This window comes from Pipra filicauda, unplaced genomic scaffold (assembly GCF_003945595.2).
Source record: "Pipra filicauda isolate LSUMZ 115617 unplaced genomic scaffold, ASM394559v2 scaffold182_size1470994_pilon, whole genome shotgun sequence".
NCBI lineage: Eukaryota > Metazoa > Chordata > Aves > Passeriformes > Pipridae > Pipra > Pipra filicauda.
In genome coordinates, this window is record NW_024104290.1 from 1,118,658 (window position 1) to 1,144,513 (window position 25,856).

Genomic DNA, 25,856 nt, shown 5'->3' on the forward strand with positions numbered 1-25,856 from the left:
AGAAGATGTCCCTGCCCGTGGCAGGGGGTGGAATGAAACGATCTTTAAGGTCCCTTCCACCTAAACCTTTCTGTGCTGCTGCCCAGGGATAATCAGACCCCAAAACCCCTCCTGCTAATGGGCTCATGGCCTGTCACACCCACACACAAGGGTCTGCACGACCCTTTTGGCTTCCAGGTAGGGCAGCAGGAAGATAAACTCCTCCAGAAAGTTTGTGCTGCCGTGTCTGGACTCGAGCTCTGAGTTTGCTCAAAAATTGGGTCTTTTGATAAGGGAGAAAAAAGTATGTAAAAATAAGGATTTGTATTATCATGGCAAGAACAATGATGGGGATGCCAAGATACTACTGCCTTGCAAGATAAAGTGGCACATGTTCTACACAATAATGTGTACAATGTCTGACGACTTTGGAAATCTGTTCACGAGCAGATTTCCCAATAAATTAACACAACAAAAATACTTCCATATAAAACAAAGTCCAAAGGATTTTTTTTTTTCTCTAAAGTAAAAGCAAAACCTTCAGGGACTATATTACTTATCTCTCTCTACATATATAATCTCCTGAATTTTTTTTTTTTAAATAAATTTATTCTTGTCTTAGAAAAATAAAACGAGTAGCCAATTTAGTCAACGGAAAATATCTCACAGACTTAAAAGCATGCCCAGCAAGCATAGCCTTGTAAGACTAAATTAATGTTAAATCAAAGCAATTTGTTACTCAACCAACCTAGTCTGCAATTCACAGTTGATTACTACAAAGTGTATTCTTAAAATTATTATTATTATTATTATTATTATTATTATTTTTGGCCCATATAAAAATAACGTATTGCAACTCAAAGTGCATTTTTAAAATAAACAATCAACTATTTTTATCAAATAAAATATTTACACCATTTGGTTTTTTTTACAGTCAGAGTTGCGCCCTCACGCGATGACCATGGGGACGTCATCTGAAAATCCAGTTATCATTGGGGCTTCATCGTCCTCATCCCCTGAAAAACAAACCCAGAGAGCTGTTAGGGTGTTCTTAAAAACCACATATCGTGTTTTTCCTTGTGCTCTTGCCTGGTTTTTCCATGTTTTATTCAGGTTTTAACTGATTTGCGCTGGAGGGAGCGGTTCAAGTGAAAGCATTTTAGGGCTGGGAAAACATTGGAGGGTTGGACTTGATGATCTTAAGGGTCTTTTTTGCAACCGTTCTATGATTTATTCTAGGCCAGCTTTGTACTCTTAGGACAAAATCAAACCATAGAGCTTTTAATGCCTAAGGTGGCCCAAAGCGTGATAAAGTAGTTCTTGCACTGATTTCATGTCCTGAAAGATGTCCCCAAATTCCTTTCCATGACACCAAGGGATGTCATGTCCCTCAGGGCTGTCCCCAAATCCATCCCAGGACACCAAGGGATGTCATGTCCCTAAGGCTGTCCCCAAATCCATTCCATGACACCAAGGGTGTCATGTCCCTCAGGGCTGTCCCCAAATCCATTCCATGATGCCAAGGGATTCATGTCCCTCAAGGCTGTCCCCAAATCCATCCCAGGACACCAAAGGATGTCATGTTCCTCAGGGCTGTCCCCAAATCCATCCCAGGACACCAAGGGATGTCATGTCCCTCAGGGCTGCCCCCAAATCCATTCCATGACACCAAGGGGGATGTCATGTCCCTCAGGGCTGTCCCCAGATCCATGCCAGGACACCAAGGGCCGCGTACCTAAATCATCTCCCGAGGAGAATATGGCCGAGCCGAGGCGGGAGCTGTAGTGGCTGTTGGCAAAGGCAGTGAAGCTGTTCTGCAGCCTCCTGTGCCTCATGTACAGCACCACGAAGCCAATGCCCAGGGTCACCAGCAGCAGGAACAGCACCGGCACCACGATGGCAGCGACGTCCGTGGACCCGCCGGATTTCGCGGCAGAGGAGTCTTCACCTGCGGGGAGGGAGGGAAGGAAGTGCTGCTTGTACCCACAGCCCATAACTGGTGTGTGGGGCTCACATCCCTGAGTCTGTGAGGCTTTCATGGGTCTTTGTTGAGGAGGGTGTGTGAAAAGCTGGGGACTCACCCGTTCCCAGCTCGTCGTAGAGGAGCGTGGCCGGCTCCCCGCACATCTGCCCGCTGTAGAGGCACCTGGCCTGGACACTGAACGAATAGTTGTGACCTATCTTCAGGTTGGACACCTTGAAGAAGTTCTCTGTGGTGTTGCCCAGATAAGCTGTGATGTTCATCAGGCTGTCAAACATGTGGATCTCGTAGCCCTGAGGGAGACGCAAACCCCAAATCACTCGGCTGCAGAGGGGGCAGGTCTGCGCCGTCCAAAAGGGCTTTGAAACTTGTTTTTCCTCCTGGATCTGGGTTGGATTTAATCTGTTGGGCTTTCAGCTGGGAGGGAGTAATGTGGAGCCTCCTCCAGGAATTGTGTCTTGACTTTGGCCAGTTCAGGGAGGAGAGGTCTCCCTTCTCCCAAGTAACTAGTGACAGGATGAGAGGAAACAGCCTCAAGCTGGGCCCAGGGAGGTTCACAGGAAGAATTTCTTTTTGGAAAGGGTTGTTAAGCATTGGAAGGGGCTGCCCAGGGAGGTGGTGGAGTCCCCATCCCTGGATGTGTTCAGGGAATGGCTGGACGTGGCACTCAGTGCTCTGGGCTGGGGGACAGGGTGGGGATGGGTCACAGCTTGGACTGGGTGACCTTGGAGGTCTTTTCCAACCTTAACAATTCTGTGGTTCTGTTTTGGTCTGTCAGGTTCACTCCATTCTTAGCACCCACCCCAGACCACCCAAAACAGAGCCCAGAAGGGTGATGGCTTTGTTGGCACAGTTTGCTTCCTCCCCATGTCCTCACAGACAACATTCACAGATTTTCCATCAAAGTCTAAATAATGACATTTCTCAAACACCACCAATACGCTCCCAGCCAGCAGGGCAGTGTCCTATTCCCAGTCCTTCCACACAATTGTCCTTTTCTAAGAGGATAATCATGTTCCCAAAAGGTGACTGACTGGATCTATCAGCTTTGGTGCCTGAGTCGTGACAGGAATATAAGTGAGTTCTGCACAGAGGGCTCATGAAGGACACTGAGGTGGATTTTAAACAGCCTGTGAAAGGAACCTTGCAGTGATTCTGCTCTAGGTTTTTCTGGAACACTCTCCATAGGACAGGAGAGACTTACCCGGCTTTCATTGAAATTACTTTCCTTTAATGCCAAACTCTTCCAAAAAAGCAGAATATGGTCGTTTTCTGTTATGATTTTTAAGGCGTCCGGTGCAGACAGTGGAACTGCAAACGAGGAGAGTGGCAGTTGTAACACTGGTGACACTTTCCTTTTACAGCAGTGTGGTCACTGCTGAAACTCAGTGGTTTTTAGGGCTCAGCACAACACCCTGCTTGCAAAAGGGATTTTGTGGCATGTAAACTGGCAGGAGTTTGTCAGTGAGTTTTTATGGCAGGACCACAACGGTGCTTGATGGTGTGCACACAGCCAGCCAAACTGGTGCCTTTCCCATCCCCATATGCAGGAGGAAAACTCCCTGGACAGCACTGGAGAGGCTTCCTCTCCACTGCTGTTGTTTGGGGGTTTAATCACCTTCCCTGGGAGCTCCAGGGAAGCCTCTCAGAGCTGGGCTTTGGCTGTGGGAGAGGACTAAGTGATGCAGACACATCCAGGCAGCACAGGGGTGGGATGGGTCCCTTACCTGTGTTGATCTTCATGCTGGACTCTTTGCTCATGTTTCCCAGCTGAACAATCACGTGGTATTTCCCTCCTGGTTCCAGCTTCTTGATGGTGTATTCCACTGTGCTGTTCCGGGTTTTCACTTTGTAGATTTTATCTGTTTTTCTGACTAAATCTTTAACTGCCACGGCATATAACTGGAGGGGGAGGAAAGGCACACACAGGGTAACATCTCACTTTCCTGCAGACTTGCCAGCAACCTCATACAGTGGTAGGACATTAGACAGGGGGGAAAAATTTGATTTAAGCCATTCCTGTCCTTTACAGAAAGCCTAGGAAGTGAGATTCCAAGCCTCTTGCTGGATCCCTGCCCGAGATCAGTGTTTACTGATACAGAAAATGCAGTTACTGGAACAGATGAGGGCAGGAGGAAAACCTCAGGTTGTATTTCTCAGTGAATCACAAGCATTCAATGAGAACTCCTGCCCTGTCAAGGTTTCCAGTTCTGCTGGGAAGATTTATGCCTTCAAACCTTTGCTGTTGAAACCTCTGGACCAGAATAGGAGGGGGAAGCTTGCTGGGAAAATGGCTTGGCCTCAGTGGAGCGAGACCTGGCCATAAACCAGCGTGCCAGAAAACACAACTGGGTTTTGTTGGGGCTGGAGCTGGAGGCAGTGCCCAGCCCAACTTTACCCTCCTGGGCAAAGCCAAAGCCCAGAAAAGTGTTTTAGCACATGCCCACGGGTGTTTTCAGTCTCTGTCAGCAATAAATATCCCAGACTTGACTCTTTTTAAATGAATATCACAGTCCTGGGCTGATGGGAATGAGGGTCCTGGAGGTGTCAGCACTTTGATGATGACTTTATAGGGAGGGCAGGCCTGAACTCAGAGTTCTCCATCAGCAGCAGGGCAGGGATCTGCCTTTGAGCCAGGGTTCTGCATGCAAAGGGGCAGGAGAGGGCTCTGTGAGGCATTACCATGTCCTGGTCAGGTGAATCGTAGGGTGATTCCCACTTGATAACAGCAAAGGTCTTGCCGGTGTGCACGGAGTGGAGGTGCCGCGGGGGCAGCCGGTTGTCAGGGATCATCTTCACCACCACGTAGTCAGAGGGTGGCCCTTGGTAGGGAGACATCACCCGGACCTGGAAGGGGATTAGAACTGTGCCTTCACGTAGCCACAGCCCCAAGTGCAGCTCCAGGGGGGAGCAGGAAGGGAGCCTACCAGGAACAGGTACTGCTCGTCCCGCTGCACCAGCACCGTGATGTTGTGGGAGGTCGTGGTGGTGTTGTGAGGGCTCCTGTACAGCTCCAGGAAGGATGTGGCATAGAAGACGCCATAGACCTGTGGAGGAAAAGCACAACAATTTTCTTTATACCTGGGGCTCTGGGATCTAACCCAGCCTGTGCTTTTCTCTGTCTGGATGCACAGCCCAGAGCATCGCTGCTCGCTTTTTAGGGACACAAAGCAAAGATCCTTTTTCCTGCTTTTTCCTCCCTCTTGCCCAAGTTCAGGTTCAATCTGCCCACTTGTCTCTGTGCTCCCCACCTGAAAATCCTGGGCTCAGCTCAGATAACACAGCAGTCAACTCAAAGAATGCTGGAGCATCGAGCTCCCTGTATTTAAGCCACTTCTCCACTGCACTGAACAAACAGACAAGAAGCCTTTCTTTGCTCCTGTTTAAAGGGCAGCAGGAGCTTTCCCTCATTTTTAAGCATAAAATTTTCAAGGCCTTGGAATTCGGTGCCAACAGAACAATCCCAATTTAAGATCTGGAGAGTGTTTTGAGGCTGTGAGCTAAACACCACCATGGCTGGTGAGAAAAGAGTTGGTGCCTTACAACATTCCTGGGTCCAGTCCAGCTGCACTCCACTGCTGTCTGGTTGATGGCCTTGGCTTTGAGGCTTGGGGATGCAGGTCTTGTCCCACTGGTCACCACATGCACAAAAGACAGAGGGCTGTCACCCAGCTCCGTCTTAGCCCAAGCAGAAAGTTCATAGGGGGTGTGTGCTGTCAAATTTGCCACTGAGCAAGAAGAGAAACGTGCACTATTAGGTGAGGCAAAGCACTGCAAGGGCAGGGTGAGAGCACAAGGGGAGGGTCAGCAGCATCAGACAGTCTTAGACAGGAGCCTGCCTCTCCTGGGTTGTGCTTGCATTGCTTTGGAGTAATTTTCTTTATACCTGGGGCTCTGGGATCTAACCCAGCCCATGCTTTCCTCTGTCTGGATGCTTTCCCACATCCACACTGTGCACACCAGGGATTTTTCCAAACCAGAAATCTGTTTAACAGGGACATGTAGTGTATACAAGCCCAAGAAATCCTTGTTCTGTTTCTCCTCCCTTTTGCAGGTCAGAAACAGAACCACATACAAAATCTAGTACAGGGTAAATCCCAAATCTGCTTGAAATCTCCAAGTCCTAAAAACAGGGGCCAAGGGTTTGCTGGTTGGTCCTCTCCGGATTTACTCCTTCCTAAAAAGAAACTAGTTGCAAAAAAAGAAAAAGATAAGCCTACAGCCTTCCATAAACCTTCCTGTTTGGTGTTGACTAAAGCAGAATTTAACACTTTGTTCAGAATTTACCTTTTTGGATGGACTTTTCTCCTTCTATGATCAGGGTCCTTTTTTCCTGCCTGTGGGTATCAAATGTCCAGTAGATGTTCACAACATAACCACTGACCTGTCAAGCACAGGGACACACAACATGAGCTCCCTGTGATTCACACAGTGAAAGAGCCACCCCTGACATTGTATTTTCCATCCTAATTAAGTGCCCCGGGGCAGTTTATGAGTAGTAAGAAATGATTTGGCACGAAATATCCAGTAACTGCAATGCTTTGATAGGTGACAGCTTATCCCACCCACTATTCACCGTTAAACCAAGGCAGGCCTTTTATTTTAGACCCAGAAGGAGAGGTGAAAAAACGTTACCTTGATATTAGTGGTCATTTTTAGGCTGAAACTTATGGAGTCCTCGCTGTAGCTCTCAATGTGTATCACAGGGGGAGGGATGACTGGAAGGAAACAGAGAAAGAGCTGTTACTACAGCATAAAGAAATAAAAATACTCACTGAGAGGGGACAGATAAAATACAGGCTTTAGTTTAGGAGTTAATTTAACCCAGCTCTCAGAGCAGAAACCCCCATCCTCCCAGCCCCACCCTTGCCAGTCTCCTCCCATGTACCCAGGGAAGACACAGACATGCTGTACCTGCGTCATTTTTTAAATCAACCACCTCAAAGCTGCCTTATCTGTGCTTTGCCCAGTGTAGTCTGGAAGTAGAGAGGTCTGGGCAAAGGGATTTCCCTTCTGAACCCAGCAGGATGAGCTCCTATCCCAGTTAACAGCTCCTGGCCTTTGGGGAGCTGGTGAGGGAGGTCAGGAGCTATCGGCAGGGACAGCTGCCAAACACTCATGAAAAACCTGAAGTGAAAGTTATTTGTGTTCTTTTTACCCCTGTTTTTCTAACCACCTAGTAATTCACATTATCTGAATCCTGCACTTTTAGTAGCCTGGTGTTTTCTTTCCCTTATTTGTGAGCATAGGGAGGATGCACTTTTATGTAACAAATTAGCAGAAAGTTTTGATGTGGGAATGTAAGTTTGGATGAAAAATTTGGCACGAATACAAACGACCTCAAAAGGTATTTTCTAAAAAAAAAAAAAAAAAAAAACAGTTGGGAAGGAAATGATTTACTGTGCTTTTTGAATTTATCTACTGTCAGGCTGTAATGTTGTGATGTTTTGGGAGCATGTAATGGTCTTTTAGTGGAGATGCAGAAACCATCATAATCATAACCTAAGAGGGAGAAGGAGGAGGAGGAGGAAAGGAGTTGGTGGTAATGTCTTGCCTATCTGAAGGCAGGATCTAGCCTGCAGAAGTCAGAGGGAACCCATCTGCAGTCTAGGAGAGAGGGACACCTTCTGCACAGGCTCCTTGCCCAATCCAGGGCAGTACATCCATCCTCTGTGCCATGGAATTCAGAGGAGGAGTCAGTGACCCTGCCAGATGTGCCACTGAGCTTTGAGGCAGCTCAAGTTGAGTGAAATGGTACAGCAAAGTTGTCAAAATAGTGTAAAAGACTCAACAGGGAGAGTAAAGGCTGAGGTGGCTGTGCCTGCTGAAGCTGACACTTCAGGCTGATATTCTGCCTTTTTGTTGTGTTGTCTGAGTTGACTGAAACAACAACATTTACCTTTGCCTTTTATGGTGGTTATGGATTTGGAATCACTCCAATTTCCCACTCCTCGACTAGTTACTGCAGCAACCTTTTCAAAGAAGAGGGTGAGTTAATATGAGCAATGCTGTATAATGCAAAAGGAGGATGGGGTTAGAGCAAGGTTACAGACCTGGCAGAGCTCATGGGAAAAGGGCTTTGAAGCAAACAATAGCTTAATTACTTGGCAATAAAATGCTTAATACAGAGATAAAGCAGACTGCTTAAAGTCAGTTAAAGGAATCTAAGAGGAGGGAGGTGCAGCCTCTTTGCAGATAACTGGCCTCTCATGAGATCTTTGAGGAGCCCATCAAGATAAGGAGCTTTGGACTCCATGGGTCATAGTATAGGTAAGAACTGTGCCAGTGGAGTCCATGCAAGCACTAAATCCAGTTCCAAAGATTTATTTGGGAATAGATTATATTGGGAAGGAACACCACGGGAGGAAAGACTGGCTCCAGCCAACTGTGGGAATAATTTTGGGGGCACGTTTATCCCACCTCCCAGTGAACTTCCCAAGAACTCATTCAGCACAGGAAGGATGGACAATGGCAAAGCACACATTTCCCAGGGCTAACTGTGCAGACTTTCATTTCCTATCCTTATTGCTTCTGTCTATAATTACCCAACCTCTCCCCTGTGCAGACATTCCCCACAGGCAGATCTCTGCTTCTTTTCCCAGTGATACACTGAGGACCAAATTTATCTCTGGCCCAGATCCAGTGCAATTGCAGTGACATTGGAATGGGCAATTAGGAGTGAGGATTTTATAATACAGCCTGGCCTTCTGGGAGAAGGAGCAAATCAAGGGCCTTAATTCAGGCCTTGAAACTATACACATTAGCAGTGCAAATGCCAAGCCCCTGGTGTCGGTTGGCATTAAAGGGCAGGATTTTAACAAGATATCTTTTTAGCAAGTACTTAACTGTGCAGGACTTAGAATATTTAGTGAAAAGTGGTGAGAACAGTCATAGACAGAGCTTGGAAAACACTCACTCTGACTGTGTAGAGCGTGTTGACCTCTAAGTTCTTGATCTCCGTGTAGTTGTTGGTGGTTCTGAGGGACGACCACTCCTTGGATCCACTGCTGCTGTATTCCACCTGGGAGCACCAAAACAAGGCATGAGGGCTCCACAGTCAGCAACACCACAGGGTTTCTCTGTGTCAAATGTCAGCAGAAGGGAGTAGGACAGCTCAGAGAGGGAGCCAGGAGTGAAATTATGAACCCGAGGGCTGTGCCGACGCATACGGCCCTGCAGCATTTCTTCTCCCAACTTGCCTAATGCTCTCAGAATATTTCCTACACAAAATGTCCTATTGCAGGCCCACCCCCCTGCAGAGCCAGCTGTGTTCAGACAGGCCAGCTCGTGCTGCTGTCCCCATCCCACTGAGCTGTCCCCATCCCACCGGGCAGCGGGACTCACGATGAATTCCCGAATGAGGCCGTGGGCGTTCACGGGGGGACTCCAGCAGCCCACCACCACACCCTCAGCTTCTTTTTTCAGGGACAGCTGCAGGTTGAAGGGAGCATCTGGCACTAGGGAGAGAAGCAGAGGAGTCAGTGACAGTCACAGTGGTGTGTCCAGATCGCACGGGGAGAAGCAGGTTTGCCCTGAAAGGTTGGGACAAAGGGGCGGCTGGTCCTTTTTCCCAGTCCAGCACAAATCCCAGGCTTATGGAAAGGCCTTTTTTTCTTTATAACAGGGATAGCTGTGTGGTATCTACTTTCTGAGCCAAAGCAGCACGAATGAGGGCACTGCCAGGAGCTGGGCAGCTCTGCTTACATCCTTCGGGTGCCCGCAGCGTGATGAAGTCGTTGGTGTTGTAGACCCGGCTCAGACACTGCACTTGGACCTTCACCTGATAGGTACAGTCAGGCTTGAGGACCTTCAAAACGCTGTTGGTTTTGTTGCTGTGGGTTTCCAAAATCTTCCAAACGCTTTCTCCGACCGTCCTGCGCGAGAGAGTCGCACACCTTGGGTCAGGATGGTGCTCAGTTTGTCCCAGAGGGTGGAACCATTTATCTGTATTTTAAAAGCTTTCTTTTTGGTAAAGCCACGCCACCAGCTTGAAAAGATGCTGTTGGAAGGCCTAAACTAACCATGGCTTGGTGACTGAAAAGCCTCTGAGGTTTTCTATAACTGCTGTGCTCTAATTTATTGTCTCTGTTCTTGCTGTTAGTGGTCATACAAAGACAAGACCCAAGTGGAAAAAAAAATGAATATAGCTACTTTACTGTCTGAGTAAACAGTCATGGAGAAACCAAATACAGTTTGTCACAAATGCCCTCTAGTTACACCTATTTTGGGTGTCCTTTGCTATCAAATCTCAGAAGATTTTCCAAGCAGAACTTGATTAAGCAGCTCTGCATCTTTCAGGCCTGATTCTGTTCTCTGCAGCACCCTGATACCTGTGCTCATGCTTCTCCTGGCTTTTACTCAGCACAACGACAGGTCATGCAGTGTGGGGGGTGATGTACCTGTAGTAGATGTTGTAGACACAGGAGGTGGAGGACATCCTTTTTGGCCGGGCCCACGTCAGAGTGACATCCCCGGAGAAATCCGCCGTCCACTGCAGGTTCTGGACTTTGTACACGATTGTGTCATCTGAGCAGGCAAAGGGAAAAGTGAGTCTGTCAGAGGGAAACAGGCCTTTTGCCCAGGAGAGAAACAGGAGTTGTGTTCTCTCCACAAACAACATGTGGAGGTAGAAACAGCACTGACTGAAGGGAGTGTGTGCACCACTCAAATGAGGTGTGTGATTTAGGAGGGGTTATCAGTGGAGAGGAGCAGGCTCACAGAAGGCAGTTCAGAGCAGGAATTTACCCCTGGTACTCTTAGTTCTACCTAAAATGTCTTGATTGTCTTTATTCTGCACGGTGCAAGCATCCCCTTTCCCCTGAGGGATGATAAAGTGTGGCTGTTGATGAAATACTGAGTATTTTGGAAGTGTGAGTGCATATTGAACAGTGCAAGCTAAGTCACTCTTCTACTGATGCAATGAGTCTGTACTGTCCCTGTCAGCCACTCAGGGTGTGTTTTTCCTTATCACATCTTGTGTTCAGCAGAAGGACCCGAGCAAAGGCTGGTAATTAAAGTTTGGGGATTGCCTTGGCATGAGCTCAGTGGCTAAATCACTGCCTGACCTTGGGAGAGGCATTTAGGGGATAAAAGCACCGTGAAAACCAGCACTGGCAGTGGTGGGGCTGGAGGTGCTGATCTGGAACATCCCAAATCCAGCTGGGCCATTCCCTGCCCTCTCCCCCCAGGGATGTGTCAGAGCCCACACCCAAGGGCCCTGGCCTGGCCCCACGTGGGTGCTCAGCTTCATTCCCAGTGCTGGGCAGAAACCAGGCAGAGCAGAGACAAACTGCTGCTGCTTTGCTTTCCCTAAGCAGCTGGAAATGAAACCCACTGGGTCTGTGGACAGGCACAGCAGGACAAGCTACCTGAGGGGAAAAGAGATGGTTTCCCCTTGGCACAGCAGCCAAGCCGTGCATCTCAGCAGCTCCTTCCCCCTCCCCTGAACCTGCCAGCCTCTCCCAATCAATATTTAATTAAAGAACTAAACCTGATTGATGCTCAGCCCCCCGAGCAGTTCGGTGGGAAGGCAGCTGGAGCTCATGGCCAGCGGCAGCGATCGAGCGCCGTTATCTGCCCAGGGCGGGCTGTGCCCCCCCTGCCTCCACAGGGCCACCAAGGGCCACCCTGGCAGGGCCAGTGATGGCAGCAGGGCACGTGCCACATCTCCCAGGGTCACCTTGCAAAGGGGGACAGAGCAGGAGACTATTGCTTCACCTGTGGGCCACGTAAAATAGACAGCTTTGCTCCTAACCGTCCTACAATGATTTTTTCGGTGTCTGAGGCTGCTGGAAGACAAATTGTCGGTGTAGAAACTGGATGTGGAGTTTGTCCCAGTGATAAATGGATGAGGAGGTAGCTTGGACAACTGAACAGAGGCAGATAAGTCACGGATGCTGTGAGTGAAAGGTCAGGTGTCCAGGAGAGCAGCTCTGTGTGCTGACGGAGCAGGGCAGGAGAAATGGGAGGGGGCTGCTGCTCACCGGTGCAGTTCCTCTCATCACTGCTGTCTGAGCAGTCCAGATATCCATCACAGCGCTCTGTCAACATGATGCAGGCCTCTCCATCCTCACATTTGTAGCCATTAGGGCACGACAGGGTGCTCTGGGTAGCTGCAAAAGGCAGAACAGTTCAGGACTCAAGGTAGGGAAGTTCTCTGGCTGGGCTGTTTGCAGTGCCAGAGCTGCTTCCCAAGCAGGCACTGGCTGCATGTCAGGGATGGAGCTCAGGCTGATGTGTCAGTCACAGGGGTATCTTGTCCTGGCATGGTGGCATCAGAAGAACCTGGAGCTTATCCCATGTTAAACAACAACTGGACTTCTAATGGCAATGGCACTGCTGAGGCTTTTAATTCCTTTTTTTTTTTTTTTCTGTAAAACTGCATTTACTGCAAGGATTTCCCCTGCAACAAAACCCCTGGGTGGCTTCCCTGTCCTCACAAGGAGCTTCCCAAGGGAAGGAGCCGGGTGAGAGCCTCTCCCCTCCCCTCACTCACGGCAGTTCCTCTCGTCGGTGCCGTCCTGGCAGTCCCTCACGCCGTCACACCGCTTCCAGTTGGGAATGCACTTGTGCAGCTGCTGGCACTCGAACTCAAACCTGCTGCAGCGCCCCGGGAGCGCCGGGGAGGTGGCTGTCACGTTGGGTCCTGCACACAGAGCAAGGGAGGAAACCACCCAAACCATGGAAACCACGGCCGCTGTCACCAGGAGGGACCAAAACCCGTGCCCAGGTCCCGACTCCACTAGATGGCAATCTCTTCCCATCCTGCAGGTGGATGGCGTCTGCTGGGATGGCGCCTCAGCCATCCTCTCTCCTGACTGCAGAGGGCTGGAAAAGCCACTGCTTTGCAGGGAATGTCCTGCTCGCGGCGCACGTGGAGCTGGAGCAGTGTCCCAGCTGGTGGCAGCAGGGCTGACCCCGGGGAGAGAGGGAGCACAGAGTCACAGGATGTGCTGGGTTGGGAGGGACACACAAGGATCACCAAATCCAATTTCTGGTTCTGCACAGAACCATCCCCAACAGTCACCCCCTGTGCCCCAGAGGATCATCCAAACCCTCCTGGAGCTCTGGCAGCCTTGGGGCTGTGCCCACTGCCCTGGGGAGCCTGGTCAGTGCCCAACCACCCTCTGGAGGAAGAACTGGATATTTTTCTAATATCCAACCTAACCCTGCCCTGACACAGCTCCAGACCATTCCCTGGGGTCCTGTCCCTCGTCCCCACAGCACAGAGCTCAGTGCCTGCCCTCCTTTTCCCCTCCCGAGGAAGTTGTGACTTCCACGAGGTCTCCCCTCAGCCTCAAAACTTTTACACCACAGTGTAATTTAACCCCGCAACGTGGACCTTAAGGCCAACATTCCTTGCAGAAGTGATCCTGTAGTAAGAGGGGAAGGGTGAGGGAGAGGAAAGCTCACGTGGGGTGGGACAGGCCTCCTCATCAGAGCCGTCGGTGCAGTCCCTGTACCCGTCACACACCCAGCTGTTGGTGATGCAGGAGCCGCTGTTGCAGCGGAAGTGGTTGGGCAAACACGTCGGTGGGATCAGCGTGGTCATGGGATGAACTGGAGAACCTAAAAACACCCCGGGGAGAGCTGCCCTGAGCTCCCTGCCCCTGTGCACGGGCTGCGAGCCGTGCCCGCTCCTGGCAGAGCCAGAGCCACGGCCAGCGGAGGAGCAGGCGAGGCAGCACATGGCCAGTGCTTTCACCTGCACAGCTGGTGAAAACACTTCCTCGTTTTGGAAATCAAGGTTTCCAGGTTTTGGAAATCGGGGTTTCCAAAAACATGGAGTGAAAGGGTGCATGGGAGTGCACACTCAGCCCGTTCATGGGGGATTTGGGGGCCACGGGGGCTGGCGTAGGCTGTCCCACGGCAGCTGATGGTGAGAGTGGTCCTTCAGCATGTCACAGCCCAGAGAAGAGCAGAGCACTGTGTGTCCTTACCCTCACAGTCCTTCTCATCAGACCAGTCCCCACAGTCATTCTCCTTGTCGCACTTCCACCGGTTGGGGATGCAGTGCCCATTCCCACACTGGAACTGGTAGTACCGGGAGCAGTTCGGGGCCTCTGTTGGGTTTTCTGACAAGGAGAGGAGAGTCCTGTGAGCCCCAGAGTTACCTCACCAGTTTTTAGCACAGCTGAGCTCTGGGAGCATCTCAGGCTGGCCCAAAGAATATCACCCAACACAGGTATGATCCTTTCTCTTCATCTCCAGCATTCCCCAGCCCTCACTAGCCTGTTGCCACCACTGTTACTTCTGTGGCCAGACACCACCCATGATCTCAGAATCAGAGCTGGCAGCAAAATCCACCAGAGCATGGCAGAAAGGGAGAAGCAAACCCAGCAACTCTGAAATGAAGAGGCAGCTGCCTCGCCTGGCTGGGTACAGCTCCCCCAGCCACCCAGGGAACAGTGGTAAATATTGAGTTTGGCTGGAAACTGCCTGTCTGCTTTGGGCTGGGAGTCTGTGCAGCAAATACCGTCACATATGACTTAGTCAAGCACAAGATGTGCCAGCTGTATTGGATTTTCAGTGTGCTTCACTGGCAGGACGAGGGCAGTGACACTGATCTCCACACAGGACTCACTGTGATGTGCACATGGAATACATATGTACACACGTGAGTGCCCGTATAAAACATGAATAAGGTTGTACTCCATGCTCCTGGAATTCAGAGGAGGCTGGAGTTGCAGTGACAGGAGGCCCTGAGGTGCTGCTCACCACAGTTTGCTTCGTCAGAGTAATCCCCACAGTCGTCCATCCCGTCGCACTTCCACACCAGGCTGATGCACACCCCATTCTGGCACTGGAAGCTGAACTGGTCGCAGGTCCGGTGGAACTCGGGGTCCTGGGCTGCAGGGCAGCATGGACAGGTTTGGTGTACAGACAGAGGGCTTGAGGGAAGCTCATCATTGAGCAGGACCACACTCAGAGGCAATCATGGATTTATAAGCAGAGCATTACCCTCCAGAGCCACCTCTTAGATCTGGCAGCTTTCTGGTACCCTGGTTCTCTCCAAGCCTCTGGTTTCATTCTCTATCCAACCCTCCTTTAGCAGAGATGCCCAGTATCACTTACAGCAGCCAGCATAGTTGGCATCTTCGTCTGACCCGTCCCGGCACTGGATGATGCCGTCACACACCATGGAGTGGAACAGGCACTGCTGCCGGTTCTTGCACACAAAATCCATGTAGCGGGTGCACAGGGGCTCTGGAGAAACAGCAGGTCAGGAGGAGAGGGTTGGGTGGCACCTCTGCTGTCCTTGGCAGCAGGAATTCCACCTGCTGGGATCTGCACAGACCTGGGCGGATTTCAGGAACTTGCAGAACGTTCCCAAGGCAAATGGGAACTTGCTTGAGTTGCACATGAGCTTTGTCCCTGCACAGGCTGCTTTCACCCAATAATGCATCAGGGTGCAAACCCAAAAGGAGGGGTTGGTCACCTCCCTGAACACAACACCTCCCTGCCCTCCCTGTGTGTCCCAGCCTGACAACTGCGCCGTTCGCTGACCCGCCCATTTCCCAGGGGGCTGCTGAATGCTAACTAAGGCTTTCCCATTATCTCAGCAGGGCTTTATTCCCAGCCAGACAGGCTCTGGCAGACCATAAAGCCTGCCAGCCCTGGCTGCTGGGGCCCCAAGGCCCTGGTACTCACCACAGTGCTGCTCATCTGATGCATCAGAGCAGTCGTTGATGCCGTCGCAGTGTTTGCTGGTTGGGATGCAGGTGCCATTGGGGCACTGGAAGCCATTGCACTTCTTCTCTGAAATTCAGAATTGGGTGGATGTTGTGTGGTTTGTTTTGATTTTTTTTAAGCTGGTTTAGTTAACCACAAAAATCCACGGCACAGCCCCAGTTGCCTTCTCCCTGTGCGTGCTTTTGGAGGGATGGGGATCATCCCCCTGCGTTTGCTGCTGGTTTATCTCAGTGGGTGTGTAGAAATCCCTCCCATGCCATGGCAGAGCCACTTCACCACACACAGAGCACACCTTACCACACACAGAGCACACCTTACCACACACAGAGCACACTTTACCACAGTTGGAAGGGTCCTCATCAGAGCCATCCTGGCAGTCGGCGTCGCCGTCACAAGCCCAGCGCTGTGGGATGCAGTGGCCGTTCTGGCACTGGAAGCTGGAGGCCTCACAGGTGTGATAAACTGCTGAAACCAGAGCCAGGGGGACACCTGAGTGTGGGGTGTCACCTGTGGGCTGTCACCACGTCCCTGCTGAGCTGGGCACGTGATGAGTCGGGCCACACCACCACACACCCAACTCCCTCCACCTGCACCAGGACCTCATGCCATGGCAGGTCCCAGCACAAGCAGCCACCCCATGGACCCCAGGCAGGAGAATTCCATGAGTTCAGGTTCTCCCAGGCCTTTTCCTCTCCTTGCCATGCTTGCTCACAAGCCTGCTGTGAGGAATGGCTCATTCCTGCCTCAGGGATGGCTTTTGGAGGCTGGAGCCCTCCCAAAGCTCTCCCACACTCAGGAGCCTCTTTCCCTTTAATCTCAGCCCTTGGTGTGTGCAGGCAAAGGTGACAGTGGTGGCACCTTGCCAGAGATGGAAGGAAATGTCACAGAGGTCAAGCAAGTCCTGGCAGAGCATCAGGGTCCCCCGTGCTTGGCAAACTCAGTGACAGCCTTTAATTAAGGCAAACAAGGTTTTTCCATGTTGCCAAAGCAAACTAGAAACACAATTCTCCTTGGGGGTTTTCCTCAGGCTCCTGTCAGGGAAATCTCTGCCTGTGGGGCATCTGGGTGGAAGCCGAGCCTGTGTTGTCACTTCAGAGACAAATGCTGCTCTTCAACCAGGAGAGCGCTCGGAGTTATTGAGAAAAGCAGTGTTCAACTTAATTAAATTGCATGATACCGAGCTCCAGGTTAGAGAGTGACATGCACTTGCAGATATTTCAAAATAGTACAATCTTGTGGCAGTAATATTCTATTAGGTATTCAGCGTGAAATGTAATTATTTTAGATAAGCGCAATAATTGCAGCCGGTGAAGTCAGACGGAATGTTCCTCAAATAATTGTGATCCTCTTAGATAATTTCAACTTCAGGGCTTTACAAACCCGATGTGCTTTTTGAAGTAGGTTCCTTTCCTGTAGTAATTCTCTCTGGAGGAACTCATAGGAGAGATAAGTGATACCAATATAAATTAAACCTTCTCACGAAGCCGCGCTCCCGGAATACCAATGACCAGGATCCCCAGTGCTACAACCCCGTGTGCTCCAGGCACAGCAAATGCCTCAGGGGTGAGCACACAGAGCTTGGAGGCCTGAAAGGGATCTCCTAAATCCTCCTGCCGGAGCCCCAAACAGCAGCTGTTGCCGCTGTCTGCCCCAATGGCTTCAGGCTGCAGCCAGAGCAAAGCTGCTGCCAGCATTCCCAAGGGCTCTTGTGCACCCCAAAGGTGCCCCATCAGCCCATCAGATCTCGCCCCATGTCATGGAAACCACTGTTTGTTATCTTGAAATACCCCATGTATTGTTTTATAAATACAATCTTGAGTCTTTCACTGACGGACCAATGTGCTGCCTACTCTCAGAAGTCTCTTCTCATGCAAATATTTGGGGGTTTTGGCTTGGTTGGGTGTGGGGTTTTTTTGCTTGTTTGTATTGGTCTTTTCCACTAAGAAACAATGTTATCTGTTGGCTTTTCTAATGAGAAAAGGGCTCTGTGTGGGTGTTAAGCTCAGGAGGCTGCTGAGGAACATCAGTGTTACACTGCAGTGATGAGGGGAGTTGAGTGTTGTGACTTGAGACTGCAAAGACAGAGCGAGGCTCACAGGACTTGCTGCACAGGAGACACAAAGTAGGAATAATATTACTTCTGGCAGCCAGGTTGCATCAATATGAGTTGAAAGTAAAACAAGAGCAGGTCTTCCATGTGTGACTCCCTCTTAGGACACTCTCCTGAGGTTTTCAAGCCTACGAAGCAATAAGGCTGCTAGGAAACAATTCCTGAACTAAATCTGCCTTTTCTTCAGATCAGTTAATTGTGGAGAAGCTGCAAAGAACGTGTCTGTTTTCTGCAACAATATTTAATGGCAGGAAAACAGATTGAAGCTGTGAAAAGCTGCCAGTGCACACTGGCCTGATTGCTGCCTTCCTGCAACAGGGGAGCCCTTTCTGCCAGAAGAATCCTCTGGCTGCTTGGCAGCCACAGAGCTGTTTCCCATTCCACTGCCTGTTGGTGCAACCTTGCAAGCAAAAAGCAAAGCTGGATCACTGTGTGAGCATCTCAAAGCTGTCAGCAAATTCCCAGCGAGCCCTAAGGCACTGGAGGAGAGAAACCCTGGGATTTTGGAGCATCACATCAGCCCGAGGTGAGGTCTGCTGGGTGCTCTGACAAGCAGGGAAACTGAGGCCCGAGGTGCTGGCCAATGTCTCACAGGCTGTGAGGGTTATTGGGCCCATCAAAGCACTCACCAGTGCAGTTGGCTTCATCAGACCAGTCCCTGCAGTCGTTGTCACCGTCACACATCCAGGAGAGACGGATGCACATCCCTGAGCTGCAGCTGAACTCATCATTCCTGCACTGGTGGGCCTCTGCAAACAAAATATTTGGCTTCAGGTCACCAGGAGTACCCAAGGAGCAGAGTGGGACAGCTGGATGACAATGACACAGAAATGTCCCAGAGAGGAGAAGAACCAGCACACGGCCTCACTCTCTTCTCCTGTCCCTCATTTCCCGGTATGTGATGGTCTGGTCCCCCATTTCCCAGCACCCAGGAAATGATGAAGAGGTAGCTGTTAGCCTGGATAAACAGGGGGATCTGGCAAAGCACTGCCTTGCCCTTAAACATCCACAACCAGCATTCCATAGGCACCCAGATCCAGCAGCTATGAGCAGCACAGATGCTGGAGAGCAGCTTTCCACCCTTGCACAGGGAAGGAGGTTGGAGTGAGGGCACTCACCACAGTGACTTTCATCGCTGTTGTCCCCACAGTCGTCCTCCAGGTCACACTTGTAGGACAGTGGGATGCAGGTCCCCGAGCCCTGGCAGCGGAATTGGGTCTCGGCGTCGCACACGGTGGTGGCTGACGGAGAGAGAGGAGGGGAAGGAGGAGGAGGAGGAGGTTAAGGTGGTGGTTAGACAATGGTTTCTGCTGCCTAAGTGTGTGTACTCAGTGCAGAGAGGTGAAGGGAGAAAGACAGCATCCTGTGAGCTTTGCTCAGTGCAGCCTGGGTTACTCCTCTTGTATTTTAATGCCATTTTTAGGTACTCAGAGTAAAGCAGAGAAGAAAGGGGGGTTAGTTTTCTGTCTGGGGATCAGGACTGAAGCTCCTGATGCCCACTCCCAGCTAGGGAGCAAGAAGCTGAGGCTGTAGAGCTGTCTGCTCCCCAGGAAGGGGATTGAAACCAAGGGTGGTGGGAGGAGACAGGGCAGCCAAAGGAGGGGAACAGCTAGACATGAGTGTTGCTATCCCAGGCAGCATCCCTGTGCTACACTGGTCACCCCTTGACAAGGAATGGGTACCTACAGAGGCTTTCTCTTGCCAGGAACCAGGCAATGAGCTCACACGTGGACTCTGCTGACTGGTGTGTCAATATTAGCAGGAAAATAAGTTCCTTATTGGTACAAAATGGGCATAAACAGCATCTCTCCAGGAATGCCTGGTCCCCCAGTGATTCCTAACTTTAAATTCTGGTACTTTTTCCACAATGTACTAATCCAAACCCTTCAGCTCTTCCAAGCTGTGGAACATCTGCCCCTCCTGCACACATTGGCAGTCCCTAATTTTGCTCAAAAACGCGACCTCCCATCTTTAACGTGTGAACTTGATTGATCAGCTCAACAAGAGACCCTTGCAGACAGAAGTCACTTTCTGTGTGCACTCTTTTCCTCAGCATTGGCTGTGCCCTCAAATAGCTTCAGAAGACAATTTCTGCAAGAGACAAACACAGCTGGCATCAGTCTCATCAAATTTTAGACACTGACACCTGAGCTGGTCGAGGGGGAAATATTGGCCCTCGTGGGACACAACTCATCCAGCTGGCTTTGGGTGTCTGTCAGAGGAGGTGAGTTACATCCCCAAAGCACCTCTTGCTGTCCCTGACTGTGAAGGCAGTGTAGATGCCAACCCACCAGACATCTAAATTTGGCCAGGCCAGGACACTTACGGCAGTTCCTCTCGTCGCTCATGTCCCCGCAGTCATTGTCGTTGTCACACTGCCAGATGCTGTTTATGCAGTTCCCGTTGGAGCATCTGTACTGGTTGGGCAGGCACGTGTTTTCTGGTGCAGGAGGGAAAACCAAAACAAACCAGGTTTAGAAACGGCCCCGCTCCTGCTCGACAGAGAAAAGGTCACACCGACCTCTCCCAGTGGCAGAAGATGCCTCTCAGCATAAAGCAGAAGCAAGACTCAAGTGGTTTTACCTTCCTTCAGGCAAGTGTTGTTCTTCATGAGGTAGCCACGAGGACAGTCACATCTCACCTCCCCCGTGGGCAGCACGGTGCTGGACACCCCCTCGGGGCACTTGCAGCTCCTGCCGTGGTTGGACTTGGGCAGGCAGAGCAGGCTGCAGGGCTTGGAGATGCAGCCATTCTCCCCTGGAGCCAGGGAAGAGAGGAAAGGGGGCACTGTCAGGACAGAGGGCTGGGAACACCCAATTTCACCTGCCAGCCCAGGCTTTGGAGCTCGCTCTGCAGTGCTGGGTGCTGAGAGGCCTTAGGAATGCACTGAGCCATCTGCTCCGGGGAGTTCAAGGGCCTTAAACATCTTCCCAGTCTCCTACAGAGCCCTTTGATGGTCTTATATCCCTCTGAAAATGGGTATAAACCAGCACATTCATCACACAGGGGCTGCTGCTGCCTTATCACAGCTCCGATGGATGACTAACTGGAGGACAAAGTTGATGCAGCTCTAAGACACTATTATTTTTTGGCCCATACAGCACTTTGCTTGGAAAGGCTGTGGTCTGTGACCTAAACTATGAGGTGCCACCACAGGTGCCTGCCCTCTGAGCTCTCTCCCTGATTTTTATTATCTCTCCTGGCAGCCAAAAAGCAGCACAGAACGCTCATGAGACTCATTCCTAACAGCCGTGCCTGAGAGCTTCAAACCCTGCAGGAATGGGGATATAATCATGAAATGCAAGCCAGGAGGGCCTGGTGGCCTTGGGAACCTTTGGAAATTGGGGATGAACACATTTCCAAATCGCAGGGAAGTTCATCTGCACACTCACCTGTTGTCTTTCCTCTGTAAAAGATTTTCATGTCCATGATCCCATTTAATCGGCCGACCAGGATCTCCATCCTGGAGCCGCTGGTTTTGGAGGCTCTGAAGATACTCAGCTGTGACCAGTCATTCCAGTAGATCTCATTCTGAAACACAGGCTTGGCTCTTAGTTTAAGGGGCAGCAGCACTGGGGCCGTGCTTGTCAGCAGGACCTGCTCTAAGCCACCCTAAATCCTGGATGTGGGGGGACACTGAGAGTGCAAATGTCCCCAGCCAAATGGGGACAAGAAGAGAAAGAACTGAAGTGGGATTTGAGCAGGAATGGAGTGGCAAATAACATGGGGAAGACAGTGCAGTGCACCTACTTGGAAATGCTGCACACTCTTGGATGTTGGTCCTGGGTTTAACTGCACCTGCCTGCTTGTTTCAGGGATTTGGGGGAATGTGCCAGGAGCAGAAAGAGAGCAAGCATCATGCCTTCTCCAAATGACATCCCCACCCTCCAAATTCAGTGTGCTCAGTGCTCCTCCACCACCGAGCTCAGAGCCTGCCTGCTATGGAAACGGGAAAACAAACCTTAAACACAGCAATAGCATAAGGGTGAGGGAGGCTGTCCAGGATGACAGATCTCTGCATCCCATTGAAATCCACCCTCTCAATCCTGTCCATGTAGGCTTCAGTCCAGTAGATCCAGTGGTCATCCACGGAAATGCCGTTTGGCCACCGCACCCCCTCCGAAACGATGCACCCGGCCAGGGACCCGTCCATGTCACTCCTGTAAATCCCAGCTCTGGAGTCTCCCCAGTCTGTCCAGAACATCAACCTGACAACAGGCAGAGAGGTTACTCCGAATCATCACAGAACAGCTCATCAAAGGGAACCAGGCTGCAGAAGCAGAGGTTCGAATGCTTTACATTCCGTGTCCCCTGCACAACACGCCTTTGAAAGGGGAGCTCTGCAATTCTAATGAACGCCAGCAGCAGATCTACGAGCAGCACAGAGGCTTATTCAGCTGCAAGCTCCGTGGTGTGAGTGCAGCTGCAGGTTCACCTTGCTGTGAACTGCTTCACTTTAGCACAGATGCCTGAAGACAGCTCGGGTTTGTCAGAGCTGCGTTTGCAGCCGCAGCAAAAACCCCGCTCAGGAAGATACGGCTTAGATTTAGCTCTTGAATTTGAGCTCAGCTTAGTTTCTCACGCATCACTGCAGCTTTGCCCACTGACCAGACCAGTTCTACTGGCAGGAAAAGTTATTTACTAGTAGATAGGTATGGGCAGGAGAGAATAAACAGTTTGTGATCTCTGCTCTGAGGTGGCTTAGCTGGGCATGTGACGGCAAGGGTGGGCTCTGGAGGGAAGGACTGTGAGCTGGACCCGTCGTGCTGTGTCTGTGCCCACATTTTGCTATCCAAGCTGTCCATGCAGCCCTCTCCCCTGTGCTGTTAGTGCTGAAGGATCAGCATGGTTCCCCTGGGGAGCACCAGGGCTCCTACTTGTGAAACTCTTTCTTACCCGTCTCGGGGAACCAGAGCGAGGGCTCGGGGTCGCTCAAGGATGGAGGAGTTGAGGACAGTGAGTCGCAGGTCTCCGTCTGGATTGGCAACCTGGGCCAAAAACCAAAACCAGGAGGGCTGTGTTTACTGCACTTGCTTAAAGTAGCATGAAATCTGTGGCAGGTAATTATTGCTCCCTAATAAAATATGCACTGCCACAGTCACGTCTCTGTAGCACAGGTGGGCTGAGCTGTACCTCAATTTTGGGAATCCCAGCGTTGACCCAGTACAGCAACCGACTGAGGGGTTCAAAGGCCAAAGCTTCCACTGTCTCCAGCCCGGTGCTTATGATTATTTCTTGCCCAGAGCTGCCGTTGAGGCAAAGACGCTGGGAAAAAAAAATAATAATAATCAGAATAAAAGACGAGGAACTTCCTCAGGCTGAAGGTGAGCGTGGTCAGGTGTGCAAGGCAGGCAGAGACAGACAGCTGGGAGGGGAGCAGCACCAAGGCAAACATTTGTATTTCGGGGTGTGGATGAAACATGCTGGTGCGAGGAGGTGATACCAGGGGCAGCCTGACCCACGGCAGCCTCCTCACCCCCTGGCTCACCTGGATAATGTCCAGAGTGACATCAGCCCAGTACAAGCAGTTGTGGTCATAGTCAAAGTCGAGGGCAACTGCCCCTCTGAGCCCTGCCAGGGGCAGCTCCTCGATGATGCCCGAGGCCAGGTCGTAGCGGTAGATGGAGTAGCGGGTGGCGTAGAGGATGAACTCGTTCTCCTCTGCAACAACAGCCAGGAGAACAACCTTATTTAGTGGCCTTTTTAGGCTACTCAAGGGGCAAAAAACTAGCAGGTATTTTCTGACCCCTGGTTTTAGCACCTCAGGGAGGCAAAGACCCTTTGTCTCAGTTGGGATTAGGTAGATGAGAACACGGGCCCAGGAACACACTGTGGCCATTGTCTGATCCAGGAGGAGGAGGTAAGGCCAGCAAAAGTGTGACCCCTTCCTTCTCACAAAGAGAAACAAAATACAGATCTCCTCTCCCTCAAAAACCCCATCAAAAAGCTGGGAGTGATGTAAATCTGCAAGTCCTAAGGGACACCGGCACCGCAGGAAAATATCCCAGGGTGGGTTTTTTGTTTCTAAATTGTGTCAAATCCAGCGTAATGGGATCCTGAGCCCGGACAAAGTCTCCTGGGCATTAGCAACACTACCGGTCAAGTCCAATAATGCTATTAATGAGTAAAGCTAATGTCAGTAAGTAACTCTGGCTGTGCATCCCTAATGAGATTATACGGAGATATGAAACAGATACTGTACATGAAAGTGTTACCATGGTGCGAGCCAGCACGTATCTGAAGACGATCAGCAAATACTCTGGGAACACTGCACTTCAAAGGGCAGCCCGGTGGGGACAGCAGGTTTATTTTGCAATCAGCAGGGCCCTTCTCAGCATGACCAGCACAGCTCTCCAAATAGCTCAAGAGGGCTCAGAGGGGTGAAAAACGTGTCGGGCTCTGAACGAGGAGCAAAACTAAGCACGGCGTTGGCAAGAATCCCAGCAGGGGGAACGCTTCCCTGGGCTGTTTGCACCCTGAAAAATCTTAGGGCAGTGCAGGGAAACCTCGTGCTGGTGGTCTCAGCTGCCCCAGCCCTCACATGAGCCCCTGCCCTGCCTCAGGCTCTGGAGCTGCAGCACAGCAGCATGCTGATCACGCAGCTCGTGACGGCAGATTAAATTAAAGCTGTAATGAGCAGAATGCAAATAACTTTGGCAGCACAGGGGCATGAGACTGCTTCAGTGCCTTGTATGTTTGAGAGGAGAAAATAAGGATGGGGGTGAAGCGTGGCAGGCATGAGGACTGAAGGGCAGCCTCTGCCCTGGTGTGGTCCCAAATAACCATCGTTCAGCCACATACAGTGGCTGTCTCAGGGTGGTACCTTCCCAAGGGTTTCTCCAGGATGGGGATGTCTTTGATCTAATTCTTGTCTCTCTGGTTGGGTTCACACCAGCTCTACAGCAAGGACATGACCAGGATAAGAGGGGCTGCCTGCAGCCTGCCCTGAGGGGCTCAGGAGCAGAGAGGGCTCTGCACCCTGGGCTGACGCTGCTCTCTGGCCGCTGGGCAGGAGGTGATGATTTGTAACCCACCAAGGCTCCTGTGTCGCACAGGTTTTGTCTGAGAGCCCTCTAGGAGTTCGTGCGTGGTCCCAGGGGTTTTATGAATGAAGCCCTTGTGCCCAGAGCAATCCTGCCCTGTACTCACCAGCCAGCGGGCACGGCACCAGCTCCCCCTCGAGCCGCGACTCGATGTCTCCACCCGCACAAGTGTCCCCAGAGATCTTTCTGTAGCTGCAAACACACACAGTTTATTTCATGGAAACTCTTAACAAACCATCCTGTGCAGCCTGAATAGGCAGCAGTGTTTAATTGCAATGTATGTCCAAACATGCCAGTTGTTTACTGCCACTCGTGGGGTGTTTCCATTGTGGGTTTTGTGGTTGTTTGGGGTTGTTTAATCACCAATAGGATAAATACCAGCTTTTGGAAGATCAGGTTGCCCTCCCAAATGCAGCACATACCCTCGAGTCTTCCTGTAGGTTGAGCCAACAGGGCAAGGGACTGGTGGGTCGTAGGGTTTCCCAGCAAATTCAGGGTCAGGAACACAAACTTCTAATGATAAATCATCGCTCAGTTTAAAGCCAAAATCACTGCAAGGAGAAGAAAGGTGTAAGGAGGGGACAGGGAGAAGGAAAAAATGCAGCCATGCTATGCTATTACTCTGCTCTATTTTTGCATAGAATTTTTAAGCACCCCAAGTGTCTCAGAAGGCCATTCACTTATGATCAGCATTTAGCTGCACATGATTTCTCAGAGCCAGACAGGACGTTTCAAGAACATTTTGCAAATAAGCTTGCCAGTGGCTGGGCAGGCTGGGGAAGGTGAGGCAGCAAGGCAGGGCTGAGCCAGAGTGCTCTGAAAACCTGGCTGCAAGCCCCAGTTCTCCTGGCTGGCTTAGGTCACTGCTCTGTCTCTTGGCTTGTGCTGTTGGTAAAAAGGGAGTTACAGTGCGGCTGTTCCTGGGAAAATGCTGTGGAAGGGGTTGTGTCAATCTGATTTTGCAGGGAGCTGCGATTCTGAGGCAGGGATTAGATCCCACCAGCCCTATTCTCAGCCTGCTCACGGTGAGACAGGCTCTGTCTGGGCATCA

The 25,856-nt window shown here is 50.9% G+C and overlaps 1 protein-coding gene across 2 annotated transcripts in view; it reads right to left on the bottom strand.

The window, feature by feature from the left end:
- Positions 1-803: 803 nt before the first annotated feature.
- SORL1 (sortilin related receptor 1) overlaps positions 804-25,856 on the bottom strand; it is a 44,800-nt gene continuing 19,747 nt past the window's right edge. Inside the window, exons 15-48 of one of the 2 annotated variants that reach the window (XM_027713652.2) lie at positions 25,228-25,356; positions 24,912-24,997; positions 23,251-23,423; positions 22,896-23,027; positions 22,659-22,750; positions 21,724-21,970; positions 21,155-21,293; positions 20,346-20,519; positions 20,089-20,202; positions 18,881-19,003; positions 18,392-18,511; positions 15,992-16,117; positions 15,611-15,718; positions 15,035-15,166; positions 14,678-14,809; positions 13,900-14,034; positions 13,373-13,528; positions 12,456-12,605; positions 11,944-12,072; positions 10,360-10,486; positions 9,665-9,834; positions 9,305-9,417; positions 8,877-8,981; positions 7,860-7,932; positions 6,596-6,678; positions 6,248-6,344; positions 5,504-5,688; positions 4,888-5,007; positions 4,643-4,807; positions 3,688-3,862; positions 3,165-3,271; positions 2,061-2,253; positions 1,715-1,927; positions 804-995 (exon numbers count right to left, since the gene is read on the bottom strand). In XM_027713652.2, coding sequence (XP_027569453.2) covers positions 928-995; positions 1,715-1,927; positions 2,061-2,253; positions 3,165-3,271; positions 3,688-3,862; positions 4,643-4,807; positions 4,888-5,007; positions 5,504-5,688; positions 6,248-6,344; positions 6,596-6,678; positions 7,860-7,932; positions 8,877-8,981; positions 9,305-9,417; positions 9,665-9,834; positions 10,360-10,486; positions 11,944-12,072; positions 12,456-12,605; positions 13,373-13,528; positions 13,900-14,034; positions 14,678-14,809; positions 15,035-15,166; positions 15,611-15,718; positions 15,992-16,117; positions 18,392-18,511; positions 18,881-19,003; positions 20,089-20,202; positions 20,346-20,519; positions 21,155-21,293; positions 21,724-21,970; positions 22,659-22,750; positions 22,896-23,027; positions 23,251-23,423; positions 24,912-24,997; positions 25,228-25,356 — 4,591 coding nt within the window. In that variant the 3' untranslated portion in view covers positions 804-927. The remainder of the gene's footprint in view (positions 996-1,714; positions 1,928-2,060; positions 2,254-3,164; positions 3,272-3,687; positions 3,863-4,642; positions 4,808-4,887; positions 5,008-5,503; positions 5,689-6,247; positions 6,345-6,595; positions 6,679-7,859; positions 7,933-8,876; positions 8,982-9,304; positions 9,418-9,664; positions 9,835-10,359; positions 10,487-11,943; positions 12,073-12,455; positions 12,606-13,372; positions 13,529-13,899; positions 14,035-14,677; positions 14,810-15,034; positions 15,167-15,610; positions 15,719-15,991; positions 16,118-18,391; positions 18,512-18,880; positions 19,004-20,088; positions 20,203-20,345; positions 20,520-21,154; positions 21,294-21,723; positions 21,971-22,658; positions 22,751-22,895; positions 23,028-23,250; positions 23,424-24,911; positions 24,998-25,227; positions 25,357-25,856) is intronic. The other variant, XM_027713653.2, reaches the window with a different exon arrangement.